This window comes from Glycine max, chromosome 4 (genome assembly GCF_000004515.6).
Source record: "Glycine max cultivar Williams 82 chromosome 4, Glycine_max_v4.0, whole genome shotgun sequence".
Classification (NCBI taxonomy): domain Eukaryota; kingdom Viridiplantae; phylum Streptophyta; class Magnoliopsida; order Fabales; family Fabaceae; genus Glycine; species Glycine max.
Genome location: NC_016091.4, coordinates 6,488,493 through 6,506,021, shown reverse-complemented (window position 1 = coordinate 6,506,021; position 17,529 = coordinate 6,488,493). Strand labels below are relative to the sequence as shown.

At 31.5% G+C, this 17,529-nt stretch overlaps 3 protein-coding genes across 4 annotated transcripts; 2 read left to right on the top strand and 1 right to left on the bottom strand.

Annotated features, from left to right (window-relative positions):
• Positions 1–6,401: 6,401 nt before the first annotated feature.
• On the top strand, positions 6,402–7,392 carry LOC100527662 (auxin responsive family protein). The gene has a single exon (NM_001248698.2). The coding sequence runs from the start codon at positions 6,574–6,576 to the stop codon at positions 7,087–7,089; it is 516 nt and encodes a 171-aa protein (NP_001235627.2). The 5' UTR covers positions 6,402–6,573; the 3' UTR covers positions 7,090–7,392.
• Positions 7,393–11,713: 4,321 nt separating this feature from the next.
• Positions 11,714–12,770, bottom strand: LOC100527416 (zinc finger domain-containing protein). 2 transcript variants are annotated; one of them, NM_001362611.1, is made up of 3 exons: positions 12,561–12,770; positions 12,208–12,348; positions 11,714–12,088 (listed from the first exon to the last, which is right to left on the bottom strand). In NM_001362611.1, the coding sequence occupies exons 1-3, from the start codon at positions 12,678–12,680 to the stop codon at positions 12,011–12,013; spliced, it is 339 nt and encodes a 112-aa protein (NP_001349540.1). In that variant the 5' UTR covers positions 12,681–12,770; the 3' UTR covers positions 11,714–12,010. The 2 variants fall into 2 exon arrangements, with proteins under 2 accessions (NP_001349540.1, NP_001235762.2); NM_001248833.3 differs by having other exon boundaries at positions 12,208–12,338.
• A 1,377-nt stretch (positions 12,771–14,147) lies between these two features.
• On the top strand, positions 14,148–17,252 carry LOC100794611 (uncharacterized). The gene is made up of 3 exons (XM_003522629.5): positions 14,148–14,441; positions 14,525–14,732; positions 16,791–17,252. The coding sequence occupies exons 1-3, from the start codon at positions 14,373–14,375 to the stop codon at positions 16,994–16,996; spliced, it is 483 nt and encodes a 160-aa protein (XP_003522677.1). The 5' UTR covers positions 14,148–14,372; the 3' UTR covers positions 16,997–17,252.
• Positions 17,253–17,529: the final 277 nt, after the last annotated feature.

The window sequence follows — 17,529 nt, the reverse complement described above, 5'->3', positions numbered from 1 at the left end:
TTTTATATATTTAAAATTTAGATAATATTTTAATAACAAGACATACTAAATTAAAAGGAGTCAAATGTATGAATTTTGTTCTGAAAGCAACCCTTCCCTTCTTCAAACTTGAACCCTTGCCACCAAGCCATCATCCACCATGTGCTACGTATGCACCTTTGCGCCACCGTGTGCCACCTTCTCACGTTAACTTGGGGTCGCCATGTGAAAGCATAGGGAAGGTTCGAATGACAACAATTTTGGTGTAGTTGAAGAGAATGACTTTGTTATTGGTGAAGATGAAGAGGGTAGAGTCCACATTGAGGAGGAGGTGGTTGGTGGAGTACCAGCACGAGTGGTGAGGAGTTCGAGCCAATGACAAATGGCGACGATGAAGGGGAGTTTGAGCCAAACATAGGTGACGACAATGGTGGGGCAGGGGGAGAAGGTGTAGACATTTTTTTTTACCGTCAATCATGGTGGGGCATGGGCAGCCCCACATCCGTATCCTAGAAGAGAGGGTGCTTGGCTGGCACAAGGAAGAGGGAGAAGAGGTGTTAGGGATGAGGGTATTTTTTACCATTGAAGCTTTTTGGGAGGTGTAAGATTCATATTAGGAGGTATATGATATAAATGTCGATTTTCAATGAACAAATTTGGCAGAATGGATCATTGATAAGTACTAGCCTACTGAAGAGAACAATATGACATTTGTTTCATGCACTTTCAATATTGCATCCTACATTTTTCATTATAGTTTGAAAAATCCATTTCAAAATGCATATTTACATCTCAGAACGTGCTTTTCCGGAATGCAATGAAAGGTGCAAGATACAATAGTAAAAGTACAAAAAAAATAGTCGAACAATATTTGCTAAGAAACTTGTTAATAAATGAAAATGACAACTTTAAAAGAGAGATATTTTCTAGGGTGAACTAAATGGGCCTAGAGGTTATATTGTTAGGCTCAATTATTGTAGAGAAAAATAAAGGAAAAATAATTAAGAGCATGTTTGAGAATGAATGATTGAGAGTATGTTTGGGAATTTATTACAACATTACGTTTGAGAAAAAAATAATTTTATTAATGGATCAAGACTTTTACTTTTAAATTTATTTTATTTTTATCCATTAGATTTATATTGAAATATATGCCACATTATTTTTAACTAAGAATCAAATAGAAACTAAAATGATAATTGAAATTTATAATGTGCTTGCAAGTTATTATTCAAAATTAAATTAATTTCAAGAGTGTGTCTTTCTACATTTTGTCGGTCAAAATTTAACTTTTAATTTGTTAAGTAATAGTAAGTAAAATACTTATTTGACGATTAATGTCAACATGGGTGGAAGTCAATATGACATTTTGACCATGTTAACTTATTGATAAGTACATCAAATTGTCTCAAGTAATAAAGTACTTGGAAGTTCGAATGTCGAATTCATAAAAATTTTGTTTGTACTTAGATTGATGCAAACTTAATTTACAAGCAAAAGATAAGAAATTTAAATGTAAAATTGAAAGGAAGTAAGAGATAAAAAGGATAAGAAATTTAAAATAGAAAATTAGGAGATAAGATAAAAATTTAAAGAGATAATAGATTTAAAGATAAAAAGTAGAAGATAAAATAGATAAAAGATTTTAAAGTAAAAGATAAGAAATGTAGAAGATAAAAATAATGATGCTTAAAGATAAATTCAAAATTTAAATAGGTTGAAGCTTAACATGCCAAAACTACTTGTGATGCAATGTTAATGATTTTCTCTTTCTAATGATTTCCATTCACATTTACTAAGACACTTTATATTTGATTTCCCGTATGAAGAGTCTAATTTATCTATTTTTTTTTCTCCAAAATTTCTTTCCAAAGATAAAAATAATAAATGGCATTAAGACTAGAGATGCATGAAATAGGTTAAACGAATATCAATCTATTTCTAGTAATGATTTCATTTAGATACCATTTTATAATCCTTTAGAAAATAAATATTTTTAATGCATTATTTCTTAAAATACTATATGGATGGCAGACCATGATAAACAATTAAACAAGAAAATAACAATAGAAACAAAATTGTATTAAATAGATAACAAGAAAGAGTTACATTACAAGAGTTGGCCTATTAGCCTCTCCAAACAATGGGGTTAGCCTCTCATTGTATTGAGAGGCTTTACACTTTAGGGGCTGATATGGATAGAAGAAAAAGAATGGATAAAAGAAGAGAAGAGAATAATGGACATAGAAAGAAGATTTCCCCTATTAGAGATACTTAAGCTTATGATGTATTAATTAGAGAGCTTTGAGTCTTGATGTCTCGATGTGTGTTTCTCCTTTGCTTCCTACTTCTTTTATAAGACTAAGGTAGCTTAAAATTCATGCAACCACACTAAGCGAACCTTTTGGGCTTAGCGAGTACGGCGGTGATCACGCGCTTAGCGCGGGATTCGCCCTAAGTGCGCCGTTGGACTTTCTCGTGGGTCTTCTTTGCGCTAAGCGTGAACTGACGACTAAGCGAGGAAACACGCTGGATCTATCTTGTGCGCGTGTGCTAAGCGAGCTGTCTCAATCTTCAACTTTCTCTTCAAGATTTTTTCTTTTAATTTTTGCATCAATTTTCTTTCCAACTTGAAATTTTTTTTTTGACTTTTGCTGATAAAAAGTTACATTAATATTAATTTCTTTATTATTTCATTAAAAACAACGTTAAAGTAAAGAAATTATAATTATTCTGAGTTAAAATTGACAGTCAATTTAACTCAAATTTTACAATTATCAAGCAACCACATTAAAATCATTCTAGCAACCTAATTGTCAAATAACCACTCATGTTATTGATCGTTATATAACATGCATTAACTAATAACTAATTTTCATTGATGTATTGCAAATTGAGGAAACGTTTTGGAATTGATGAAATTTCAAGGACTAACTACTAATACTTTATAATTTGAGGAATGATATCGATTTTGATCATTCACTCATATTATGTCTTACATATTTAAGTTTAACGTGGAAGCATAAAGAATTTTAGTTAACAAAAATAAGAAATGACTTTGCAAAGAGATCAAATTAGAATAAAGACCTACTTTCTTAATAATAGGGATGCAATTAACGTCATTAGCTAAAGTGTAAACCAATTTTAATTTATGGCATATCTTTATACCTTATGGCCAGTAAAAAGAGACACATATATATAATGAGAAATTCAACATGAGACCTATATGCTGTTTGCCTTTTCCTAAACACAATGTATACTATATGCAAATCGTATATGTTGCTTCTTTCTATCAAATAATGAAATGGCTTTTAGTTATGTATATAATTGATGAAATGCAAAGGCCATGTATGATGAGTACCTACAGAAAACAAGTATTAATTGTTTTCTTGTTCCAATGATTCAGTTATGGTTTAAGTAACTGCTTTAAAATAATCACCGGCCATTCAGTGATACTTTGCTATTTCTCTTCAATATCACCATGCAAATTCAAAGCATTCTTAAGTTATCTCAAATGGTGCAACGGAATGCGGACCTCGGAGATAACTGTCGAATCAGAGCAAAAAGTCAAATGGGACTTAGTTTTTTCTAGCAGCATCTTAATATTTTATTAATCTTGTTCAGAAATACATATTGTTCACCTTTACCTCCATTCTGTAACTGTTGACGTAAGTAAGCACCCTTGATTTCTTTTACAAATAGTTGTCGTGGCATTAAACATTCAAACAAGGTATGTATTTTATTTTATCAAATGTTAATTTGTTAGAAATAATTAAAGTGTTTATTTATTTTTATTATTATATAAATATAGAGGGTATATGAAAAAAAAAATTACACCTAATTAATTTTTTCATTAATTGATATATTTTGAGGTAAAGTGATATTTTTAGTTGAAGATACCATGTCAAAGTCAAAGATGAAACCCCAAATTTTAATTTAGAGACTAATATTCAAATCTCTTATGCTAACATTATTTTTCACATTTTTATTTAGGGGGAGGGGAACAACTTTTGGTTTTATTCGAAATTTCATTGGTTTCTGATATATTTTTTGCTTAATTTTTTTTATGTTAAAATGCATAAGTAAACGTATAATTATTTTTTTCTATTAAATTTAATTTAGTATATTAATTTTAATTTTAATTTGCTAATTATTTTAAATTCTTTCATGGGTAGGATATAAATGTACCAAACTCTTTCACCCCTCAAACTCTTTCTCTTTCGAAGTTTATTAATTTAGTCGCCATTAGATTGACGTACTTCTTGAAGTTGAATATATATTTAAATGGTAATTTCATTGTTAGCCACGTACGAGGAATTACAATAGAAAATCTGTATAAATTCAGCTGGAAACCTAGAACTTTCAGTCTTTTTATAGCTGGAGTGATGATTTGAATATTTTAGTCTTTCTTATAAGAAAACAACAAAAAGAGTAGTTATATATCTTTCTTTTTTTCTTCTATTTCGCCACCTATTCTTAAGTGCATTGAACCTGTAAAATGAAATTATGTTAAAGTTGAACATGGACCTATTTAAAGTCTGAAAAACAGTCTCATCAGGGAATGATTATGAATGAAATATTAACAGAAGCTCCTCCATACAATACAACTCTTCTACAAGCCCCATCAGGGATAAAGCCAAAGAAAGAAAGCATGGAAAGAAAGAGGAAAGCCAAATGCCTAAAGATATTCAGTCGAGGAGAAATGTTGGAAAATGTTTGATATCTTTAGTTTTTTTTAGAAAAGAATAATTTATAAGTTTATATTTTAAAAATTGTTATTTGTTTTAAATCTCCAAGATATCTTTTAAATTAAAAAAGATATTATATTTTCTAAGATATTATTTAGATTTAAAGATATCATGTATATTTAGGATTTGTTTCCTTTTTTATGATTAAGATTCTAGTATAAATAAAAGCTTTCTGATATCATAAAAATCACATAGTTGAAGAGGTCACCCTACCATGTCAATATTTTTATAAGTTCCACAAAAACTTGTCACATATGAAGAAAGGATTTGATAGTTTTCCTTAAAAAACTTGAGATATGGATTTGATAGTCTTCCTTTAAAAACTTGTAATATGAGTTTTACAATTCCATAAAAACTTGTGATGAAGATCATATCCGAGACTTTGCAAGTTTTCCTTATCCATACAAACTTATAATATTCATGACTATGAATGAATAAAATATTGAGAGAAATTCCCACACACGACATATCTCCTTCCTTTTCCAAATATATATGTCATACACAAATATAACATATCAGGCCCTCGATATTAGTCCATTTCCAAATAATTCTTAAAACAACAAAAAAAAAAATGAAAAACAAAAGTGGGATGCGATTGGAGAAGTGAACTTGCTTTCAGCTTCAGGCTTTTGTTCTGTCTACAAAGCGAGCATGCGCATAGCAGATAGACATTATAAACAACGAAAAAAACAAGATTAAGGTAATGCAACAAATTAATTAATCAGATATAGCTGCATTTGCAAACTAGACAAGCAGGAAGCAAATAATATTTTAATAAATAAGCGTGCTAATAAAAAGTCAATCATTTGCCATTGAAGTGAAAAATTAATAAAATTCTTGAAATTAGTGTAGTGTATGAAAGGATCCAAAAAAGAGTTAAGAAACTCAGATGATATGTTCGCTATTTGAAATGCTCTCATCATAATTTCTTAGTCTTAGTTATCATATTTCTTCATCTTTTGATTTATTTTCTTAATTTTTTTACTGAATTAATTTTCTTAATTTATTAGTTAGGATTATGATTAGTGTAAAAGAGGATTATATTATTTATTACACTAGGTTTTATGAACATATCAAATACATTTACATTATAATATTAAATTGGTTGGTTTTGGGTTACCAATCTTGAATTATTATCTATAAAACTGAAGTCTTTCTTTGATACATTTCGAGGTTCAAACAGGGCTATAGTGCATGCGTTTGATCTTAAACGGTAGGTACACATGTACAGTTGCGTTGTACGAGGGTAGGCACCTTGACTGTTTGTATAGGACTTTGCGTTGGAAACCAAATCACTAATCAGCACCTATATATCTTTCAGGCTTTCACTAAGTCTAATATATATATATATATATATATATATATATAATTGATAATAATATATTATTTTACTCGTAAATCTCTCAGACCTAGTCATCCTTGATTTAAATTAATCAAACCACAGTGGACTTAACTTTCAAAACAAAGAATGGTGAGGTAGAAGGAAAGCTCTATCTGACTTGCACTAATCACTCACATGTGAAGCATGGAAAACGCAACTTGACGTTTAACTCATCCTAACTTGGACAACATTTTTTTGTTGGTTTTCTCATGCATGCATGTGATATAGAAATGCCAAATACTGATCATAAATATAATATATACCTCGCTAATAGAATTGAAACCTTTTAATATTGTGCATCATGAAAGCATATGTCTTCTATAAATTGGAGCTAGCCATCCAAAGAGAAAATCAGGTTTTAATCCCATAACCATTAATTCTCTAGCAACAATCCCCTTATATATGATATATATATAGCCAACTGAAGTAACCCTAAACCCAATAAAGAGGGTTCCACTTTCCACCATGGATAATCCTCCAAAGAAACCTAACAAGATCAGAGATATTGTGAGGCTTCAACAGATCCTTAAGAAATGGAGAAGGGTGGCCAACTCTTCAAAAACAAGCAGAAGTAACAACAACAGTAACAACACCACCAGCAGAAGCGTCAACTTTCTGAAAAGAACACTTTCAATATCTGAACGTGAAGGAGGAGGAACAAGCAACGTTGTTCCCAAGGGCTATGTAGCTGTTTGTGTTGGCGTGGACCTTAACAGGTTCGTTATACCAACCGAATATTTGGGTCACCAAGCCTTTCAAATGTTACTCAGAGAGACTGAGGAAGAATTTGGGTTTGAACAAACTGGGGTTTTGAGAATTCCTTGTGAAGTGTCGATGTTCGAGAGTATCTTGAAGATAGTGGAGAGAAAGGACAAGTTTTTCACTCAGAAATGCAGATTAAGCATTGAGAAGATGATGGGATACTGTTCCTCAAACAACCTTGCTTATTCTCATCAACCTCAAAGTCCAATGTGCAGATAGTTTAGGATTTTGTGACCATTTTAATTAATTATACATTTTTTTTATTTCTTTTTCTTTTGCTCTTTTGTGGAAGCCAATTAATGCATGTGAGGTAACCCGTTTAAGCAAAGAATACAACTTTCATTGTCTAAATGTTGTATTTTAGGGATTAATATTTTGTCTCACGCAATTTTGGATCAGGGTGATGATAAGGCAGCAGCTCCCCTAAATGACAAATCTGAATACTACTTGTTAATTTACTATTCTAGAATAGGAAGTTTTCGTATTTTATATTTTAATTCATAAATTCAATACCTTAATCTTACTTTATTTCTTATATTCTTACACCTATATTAGGAATTAGCAAGCTTATGATCACACAGATGCAGTATTATACGGAAGTTCGATCTTTAAAAACACCTTCCTGTTATTTTTTATTTTTTTTTGTTGAATACCCGTTGAAGTTGTTTACTTTCAGTTTACCAAGGATACAAATACAATTAGTGAATCAAGAAATATTATTTAATTCGAAAGAATCAATCCAAATCTTTGAGCTAGCTGATCAATTAGCTCAATTAGACGTCGCGCGTAGAGTGTAGTTTCAGATCGAAGAGAAATATTTAACCATCTTTTTTTCTATGACTCTAAACTAAATATATCATTTAATAAAATAAAAAATACATGTTTTAAAATGGAACTATATATGCTGTTCATTTATGAAACACTACCCATTTAGACGTTTTAGAAACAAACTTTGCCTACAATTCATAAGAAACATGAAAAATATCAGAGCTGCACAACCCAACTTTTAAGAATAACACTTCCATCCGTGGGACCTCTTTTTTTTTTCATCTCTATTTTCTTATCATATTTATGTTTTTCCTTTTCTTTTTCTCTTTCTTTTCTCTAAGTGTATATTAGCAATAGGTGTCCATGGACCGGCCCTGGATTATTTAACTTTCAATTTGTTTGGAATTCGGATTGATTAGCCCCGTGAATAGATTTCCATATCTTAATTAAGAAAGACTAGTCTCGAGAGGTCATTGATCATCCAAAAAATAGAAAAGTAATAATTTATAGAAACTTTATTTTTTAAACATTCTATTAATAATTTTCATTTCTTTCTCTCACTATATTTTAAATAGCATTTGAGACGTCTAAAAATCATTTTTGAAAATAGAAAACATTACATAAAAGATATACTTTTTTAGTTTTTAATGTAATTAAGTTACACTTTTATTAAATATATTTTTATTTTCTTAATAAATACTGTTAACAAAACCTTTGTTATAATTGAAAAGGCATTTGTCGAAGGTGTATACTAGTTGCCGTGTAGCATCCTTAATATATAATTATTTATTAAAGGTGGTTTTTGAGAAATTGTGTTTATACATTTTGTTTGCAGAATTTTTTAACAAGAAAAAGAAGGAAAAAAAAGCTGCATGTGAAATTAAAACGATTGATGTAATGGGCAAATAAAGAGAGAGGAAAAAAATGAGTTATGAGAAAGTATTATAAATTAAAAAATATATATGTTGTATGAATGGTATATAAGAATATAAGTAATAATCTTTGTGAAGTTAAATCTTTGATATCTCAGAGTGCCCACATGCGAGATCTCCAAGTGATAATTGGATGGAAGGTGGAAATGAACATACGGATAATCTACGGAATTCTAATATCTTAGAAGCCATATGTTATTGTTTCCCTTGATATGAATCCCCTCCCATGTGCCTTTTGTAAAATCATTGAGATTACAAGTTGCAATGCCAGGATCATCTGCACTAGGCAAACACATGTTTCAATAGTGCAGTTACCCTCAATAATATTCAATTGCAGTCACTATCGCCTCTTGATCAAATCCTGCTCATTTAAAATTTATAAATGACATACTGAGTTTAATTTTGATGTTATCTATCTTAGTGTAAAAAATTTCCATATTGTCATTTAATTGTCATGCTATTCACTAAGAATTTAACAACACATCATTTGTAAAAGAAATTTTACACTGATATTGAAATTAAATTCAATTTTCAAACTTCTATTACGCAGTTCACATGCCGGCATTCATTTCAAGCAGCTGAAAACACGTGTAAACAGTGAAACTTGAGAAATCAGCCTTCGATATCTGTGGTATATCACAAGACTAGACTTAAATTACAAGCTTCTGTAACATATGGAATCTTCTATTAAGTTCAAGAAGACTTATGTTAACTACTAGTATAATGTAGCACATGATCAAATAATTAATTAGCGGCATATATAATTAATATGCACGCTGCTGCCTTCATCAATTTAACAGCAAAACATTATTTAGAGGTTACCGGTGTGGCAGTTTCTTAATAAAGTGTATATTTACAACATGCAAATCAAACATGTATATTTTCAATGTACGTGGCATTTAAAATGCAATAGAATCCATTCAAGAAAGGTACAATAGCAGAGAAGTGAAATAGCTATATATCTTTAGATCCAAATTCAAGAATGTGATATCTGTACTCGGGTCATGTGTAAGAAAAAAATCCAGAAGCGACTCCAGTCAGATTCCCAAGAACACCACGTGGTGCCTCCATATTTATAGTGTCATATCATTAGAATATGTCTGTGTAATTGATTCATATATATGCGAGCTAGTTTTATCCTTGTTCACTCACCATGTTAGTTATGGAGAGATGTATCTTTCAGACCAGATAGATTGATAAGGCGTTTCAAAGGAATTTTGCTTTGTTGTCCATATAATGGAGAACATGCAACTCTTTATTTTCAACACTTTCTTTAATCGAATTAGATTTTGTAAATTTTCCTAGTTTAGAAATTGAACCCATATAGTAATTATGAAGATTTACATGAATTTTATCCAATGAAATAAGAATATATGGAAACGTGAGTATTAGAGAATATGTTATTGACATTTCTTCGCCCTCCAATGGTATGACACCCTCAGCATAACTCTAGTCATCAAACAAGCAACCACATTGATTTTACAAGTGTTGTTTTATAAAGCCCCTACTCTTTCAAGCTATCAATTTTTAACTTTTCACAGACTCATCTACAAGGTTCAGGTTACAACATGCAACTCCAATACTAAAACACTGTTAACCACCTGAGAGGCTGAGACAGACTATTTTATACTGTGATGATAAAATTAAAACAGTCTATTATCTGTTTTTTTTGCTTCCAGTTTTTTCTCATACTTCAAAGGATTAGCAAATGTAGGATTTTGAACTGTTACGTGTTGGGAATCAAAGTAACAGAATAATATCTCATCACTAAAATAAGATATGAGAAAAATAAGAATTGATACATAATATTTTAACGTGAAAAACTCTCAACATTAGAAAAAAATCACTACAATATCACAGAAATATTTTCACTAAATGAAAAAAAATTATAAATTTTCTCTCAATTGGAGAGAACAATTACACTCTCTCTAGTAATTGGAGACTACACTCTAGGAGAAACTCACACTACGCTTATAAGTATTTTTTATCTCTTGAAATGGGATGCAAAAGCACGTAGCAATGCTTGCTATTTATAGGCGAAGATGGAGCTTGGTCATTTAATGCAATGACAATTTTTTCTCCCTCCAGCTAATACCTATTCCTAGCATGCGTAGAAAAAAAAAATTACTAGCTGCTCCTTTCTTTTTTTACTTTCATGCCACAAAACTTGGCTTTACAGTTTCACATTCCACACTGAAACAGTTTCCATGAACCCCAGTTTTCAAATTGGATATATCTTTTAGCCAAACCAAAATGTAAAATATAGAAGAACAGAGGGAAGAGGAAAGAAAATGAAAAAATAAAAATATGCTCAGATGCTGAAGAATAAGGGGGGAATAGAAAGGTTCAAAGGTTTGTGCAGTAAGGTAAAGCTCGAATAACAATTAGAAGTTAGAACAATTACACAATAAAAAAGAATGAACTTAAAAGGGAAAATCAGCTGTAAAAACATTCAGCATACCTAGTTCATGCAACATTAAATTTGACACCAAGAATATTTATGACCTTTAATCATTTGCTAAAACTGCAGTTGGTTTCCATTTGTTAAAGAGTAAAGGTATCAAAAATGTGTCAATTGAACAGGGACCCTTACGTGAAACTTGACTGAACAAGAACAAAGTATACTCCTAGATAAAAGTTCTCTCAACTTTCTAACTATGAACAGTTATTTTGTTTCTAAATTTGTGATAACTTAACATGGTTTGAGAATTATTCATCAATTATACATCAGCAAAGCATGCATGCTAGAAATTTGACTGTTAGAGGAAACTACAAACATTTACAATGAGTTACTTACAAGGCCTGCAAACATTGAATTAAATTTTAAACTTGATAATTGATATTTATGATTTCTCATAAGACTGACTGAGTCAGCTACATTAAAAAATAATGAAAGGCTGGGGAGGGCATAACAGAGTCAGAGACTATTATGTAATTGCTTTTTGGCGATTCTATCCTCTTAACTCGAAGTCTCAAACAGTGCAGAATCTCATCCTCAATTAATCATTTTTTACCATGCTTAAAAAAGAATAAGGTGAATCTATAACACAATTTGTCCTGGCCTCCACTTGTAATCTAAAAAATAAATTTTAAGATAGAAAAATAAAATAAAAGCTGAAGTTGCAAGTGAACACTAGAATGTGCATCAAGAATGCATGACAAGCTTCCAAATTTACAATTCTTTGAATGGCATCAGTTAAAGTGTATCCATAAGATACAAAAAAAAAAAGATGACAGTGAAACAGTGAATCATCTCTTAATCTCCTTCTTCAACTTTTTTGACAAGTAAATGGAATTGGTTCCTCAAAAAGTAGTAAAATCGTACAAGTAGGAGACAAGACTCAAGAGCAGGTGTGAAGAATGCAAAGTAAACAAGAGAAACAACGTTTGTTGCTGAATTTTGGCATTGAAAATGTGAAAAAAGAAAGTTGATGATGAATTCAGTTCTCAGAGTCGTTGAAATTAGGAAAAGTGACGCATTTGAAGACCTTGCACTTTGAACACAAGACATATCCAACCTGAAGTTTTAATTTTTTTAATGAAAAAAAAACAGAGAGAGTATTAATATATATGATGATAGTGATAAGTGATAAGTGAATTGTGTTAAAAAATGACTGATAATTGATGGGTTACTTACGGCTTTGCAGGAGGGACATCTACGGTAGATACGTTTATTGTTTTCGGCTTTGACGTTGGTCTTTTGGCCATTACAAAAGTCACAAACTAACCACCCCGTTCCATTGCAAGGCTCACAAACAATACCTGCCTCTGCACCAACCTTCATCAACAATACAAAAAACCTATGAGGGAGATATAAGGTTGGTTGAACGGTTAAAAAAGAAAGAAAGGAGAAAAAGGTTGCGAGTTCGACCTCTGTCAACAAAAATTAGCAAAACTAACAATTAAGATTTGCCGATAAAACACACAATAAACCTATGAGATAAAGGATTTTGGGAAGTAAAGATCAGGTGAGAAGATAGAGTAGAGTACGTGGCGTTGTTGAATGGGAGTGCAGTGGAGGGGCTTGACGTAAAGAGCACGGCCATGGCATTGGCTGAGAGAGGGGATTGAAGGAAGTGCAAATGCAAATGTAAGGGACATGGTTGCCATTCCCCTGTCCTGTTTCTGGAGTGGACACGCTTCCTCTTCGTCTTGTTATCCCTTTTATCAACATTTCCATTTCTGACCTTGTTTTTCCTCCAAAATAACACGCCTGCCATTCCCTTTCTTTATAAAGCACTTTTTGTTACATGTTGCTTTCCCTAACTTGACGCTGCCTTGTAAGTAAAAGTGTGTTTGGTCGGAGGAGAAAGAGGAAGGAAAAGGCTTGGAAGCAAAGTAATTCAAACGTTAATTTCATAATGGGATATAGAAAAAATAAAATGTTTTGGAGCCCTTCAAACTAAATTTTAGTATTTTCAATTTGGTTTGAACTAGATTGAATTGGTCCGAACTGCCTACACTAAATTTCTTGGTTATATAAACTTTGTCTTTATGTAAAAGCTTCTCAAATAGAATTATATTTTGGTTTTTCCACATTTCTTGTCGTTTAAAGGTAATTCTATTTAAGACATAATCAAACATTAAATAAAATCAAACATTAAATGTGAACATCTTTTTTTTATGAAAATTTAAATTTTAGTTCATCACATTATGAAATACTAGTCTCTTTTATTAGACATTGAAACTCATCACATTGTAAAATACTAGTCTTTTTTATTAGACATTGAAACTCAATTCTTGTTAGTTCTCAAATAGAGTTATATATATTTTTCTTATGATAACATAGATGTTAGTAGACTAAAAAATACACAACTGATCAATTAAAGAAGATTTTATTTTATTTAAAAAATAAGTTGTATGTTTTTATCAATGTTATGAGATTGCCTTGTCAGATAACAAAATCAAATTAAGACTAGTTATTTGACTCTTGTTATTGAAATCAGTACTCAATACTACTACAATCAAATGATTTGAACTAAAATTTTATACTTGATCTTTCCTCACTTAACATCAAAAACCATATACATCTTTGATATCGTTTTTCAATAGGTATTAAGGAAAAATTTACAACAAATCGGTAATAAAAAAGTAACACATTTATCTATATTCATATTAAAATTAGGTGAGAATTGATTTTGAATTCGTAATACACAATAAATGAAAAAAATATAATAAAATATGTAAAAAAAAGATATAACAAAATATATTTAATTGTTCAGAATTTAAAAATTGATAATAAAAATATAATTATTCAAAATTTCAAATACTTATCACAATTACTTGATAATAATTAATTTATTAATTATCATAAAAGAATTATCAAAAAATAAATTATCGAAATATTTTTCACTCAAATGTATAATATGATTCCCTATGAAAATAAAGATATTGTGATAGTGACCCACACATACTTATATATAAGTCCGGTTTAAATTAGATTAAATCAAAATTTGATCAAACCCAATATTTTTAATTTTCAATATTTATTGGATTAGCCAAACATTAATTTTCCTAGTACTTGATTGAATTTGTGGTGTTGAAGCCATTAAATTTACTTGTATGGATTGGGCCGTAGGGAATGCAAAGGGTGGTATTGGGCTCAAACGCGTGGTCCCTCCCTCTGTTTATTATTTCAGCAGAGACAGAGAATGAAGGAAGACAGAGGCAGAAGAGAAGAGAAAAGAAAGCCTCTCCCTCCGTACCAAACCCTTCCAACACTGAATAATGATCTCTCCCGCAACCTCTGAAGCTGCGACGACGACGTTTCCCAATCGAACACAATCGCACAAAATTTGAGCAATGAAGAAGCGCAAGGAACTTGGCCATGGCTCTCCTTCAATTTCTCCCCCTCCGAAATCAAGAAGACTGGTAAGTACTAACTGTCTTTCCTCTCTCTTGCGCATCACTCACTGCTTAGTGTTTACTAATACTTGTTGAACTGAAACTTGAAGGAGTTGGAGCGCGACGTGATGATGGAGGAAGAGGAAAATGTAATGGTGAAGCAACCCTGTGTGGACCCCACACCTTCGCCTGTGACGGACATGGAAGAGAGAGCGATTGTTCTTTATGAGCCAACCGCTACTACGCCTTTTCTCAAGTCCCCAAGCTCGCCTGAGTTCTCTATTGTTATCAAGTCTGACTTGATTCCCGGCTTAAAGGGTAATCGTTTACAATATATAATTATTTGACTTGAAGTCGTTTTTCCGTTTAAAATTGAAACGTGTTTGTTATTTGATTGATGAGTTATTGGATGTGTATCACTGCTCTCGTGCTGTTTCCGTTAGTTATTGTGTGTGGTAATTTGTTCAGGTTCAGGGTTTAGGGTTTAGGGTAATGTGTTTTATTATTGTTGTGATTTAGGGTTGTTTGGGTAAGCTTCTCCAGAAGTACTTCTAGGATAAGAAAAGTAAGAAGGAAAAAAATTGAGCTTTTAGCTTATGCATTAGCTAATTTGTAAAAGCTCTTTCACATAGCTTCTATAAAAGATGAGAGAGCTTTTACAAATTAGTTTATGCAGAAGCTAGTTTTAGCTTATGGAGAAGCTTATTTCATTTTTTTTTCTTCTTATTTTTTTCTCCTATAAGTGCTTCTGGAAAAAATTATCCAAACAGACCCTTAATCACAATGCACTTGTTGTGGATGTTTGACGAGTTAGAGGAAGAAAGAAAATGACACGTGAGACTTTGTCTTATCAATCTAAGATAGACTGTTTCTGATTCCATTACATGTAGAGAAGTGATAGTGATATACTCTTCACATTTTCTTCCTGTGAATCTCACTAAATAATTTGGATGCACAGCACTCTCTGTTAGTTGGGCTAGCATGGGATCTCATCCTTTAGTAGTACATATTGAGTGCTGAAAATAGTGTGTTGCTAGCATTTCTCTGACATGGCTTTGATCCTGCATCTGCATCTGCATCTTTTGCAGGCTCATAAGGCCTCATATGAAACCAAAAGTTTGTAAGATTCTTGTTTATTCTTCTATGTTGGGGGTTTATGAGTTTAGTCTTCTTTATTTGTTTGCATATTGGATTCTGAGTAAACTTAGAACCCTTTGCGGTATTGCAGTTGCAGATAATGAATTCAAAGGCATAACAAATCTGAACTTAGAACCCCATGTATAACTTCTTAATTTACGCCCATGAAAAAGACTTTCTAGTTTCTATATATTATCTGGAATATAATTTTCTGTATTTCTCTTAAATTTAAAAATCATTTCACACGATCACAATAATAATGTTCTCACCATCAACCCAACCTTCTAGGCTTGAAAGTTGAATTATATTTGAGAGGTTAATATGGGATGGAATACTTCTAAAAGTTTTCAGTTTATCATATCATTTGCTTCTCTTGAGAACAATCAAATTCCATGGATTGTTATTGATTATCTCTTCCAGAAATTTATCAATACAACTAAAGAGTTCTGAAGCTTTTTTGAATTCCCATGGAAAGGATATCCAAAGTGTTAAGTTTTATAAGATATTGCTATGGAGATCAGAATGATCGAGGGCAATGATCATTACAGATAAGAAGATAAATACAAGGAAACTGTTAGAATATGAGTCAGTCTAGAATCTAGTTGCAGTATGCATGTGTATCTTTCTGTGGTATATATCAACGCTAGGAATCTTCCCAGGAATCTACTACATATAGGAGTAAATAGTTTCTACAAACAAAATTTTATGCATGTGAAGTGGACTATGGTTTTAACTTGCCTTAATACAATATTTGATTTATTGAATGAATTGATGACTTGGTACAATTTTGACATCAAGTGACATCACATGATGACTACTGTCCTTCCTTGTAATTGTACTGCTATGGTTATTGTTGTAAATTGGCACGTGAATTAATTATTGTCTATTTGTAACATACATGAGAACTTTGATGGACAGGAGAACAGAGATATTTGTCCTGTTGCCCTTTTAAGCTTATTTTTTTAGGCTGCTCATATTAAATTACTAGTTGAAAAATAACTCAGCCTCTGGCATCTAAACATCATCTTGTTCTTTTCCAACAACTATTTAACAAGATCAAAGTTTTCATATTGCTTATATTTATTTATTTGGGGGCAGGGGTGAATCCTTTGGTTTTCTTATGATTTAGAACCATATATTATTTTAGCCATGGCATTCAATGCGCATCACAGTTTTGATGAGCTTATTGATTTATGGGTACTCTGGATATCTTTTGAACAATTCTTGCCTTTTTTTCAGATTATTTGTTGTCATGGGGTATCGCCAAGCAAGATGACCCTGTTGAAGATGAAATGAGGAGGGAGAAGAGTTCTGAAATGTCAAACGACTGTTTGGCTGTTGTCCCATGGGTTGCCTTCCATTCTCCTATGACATGTGAAGAAATAGTTCCAGAAACTGGTCAACCTTTAGAGGTGGAAGAAGGTGACATGATGGAAATGGATTAAACCTATATCTATAATAACAACGACAAGGCTATTGGAATTTTTGAGAAGGTGGAAGCAGCCGGAGCATCATCATTATGGTGAAACCACTACCATGTGACGTCCAATTTTGGTCACCCCAATCCCTCCGATTACATTTTATGCATATTATATTATAGAGCAACTATTGGAGGTCTCTGCAACAAACTGTCCAATTTTCGCACTAGGATTGGTTTATTTGCATATAATATTGCCATATATCCCAGACTGTTTTCTAAAATGGTATACATATATTATTGAGAGTAGAGTTGTAAATGAATCAAGTTGAGCTATTTATAACTATGAGTTCTACTTAAACAAGTTTAAAATTTGATTTAATTATTTAAATGAGTCAAGTTTAAGTTTTTCAAGCTTAACATTTTGCTATAAAGAATTGAAATCAAAACACGTTCATTTCATAGGAAAAAAGAAACATATTTAAGAAGAAAAAAACAACAAAAATACTTTTCGATGGCACTACAAACCAATGTATAATAGATGTAATACAATTTGGTATA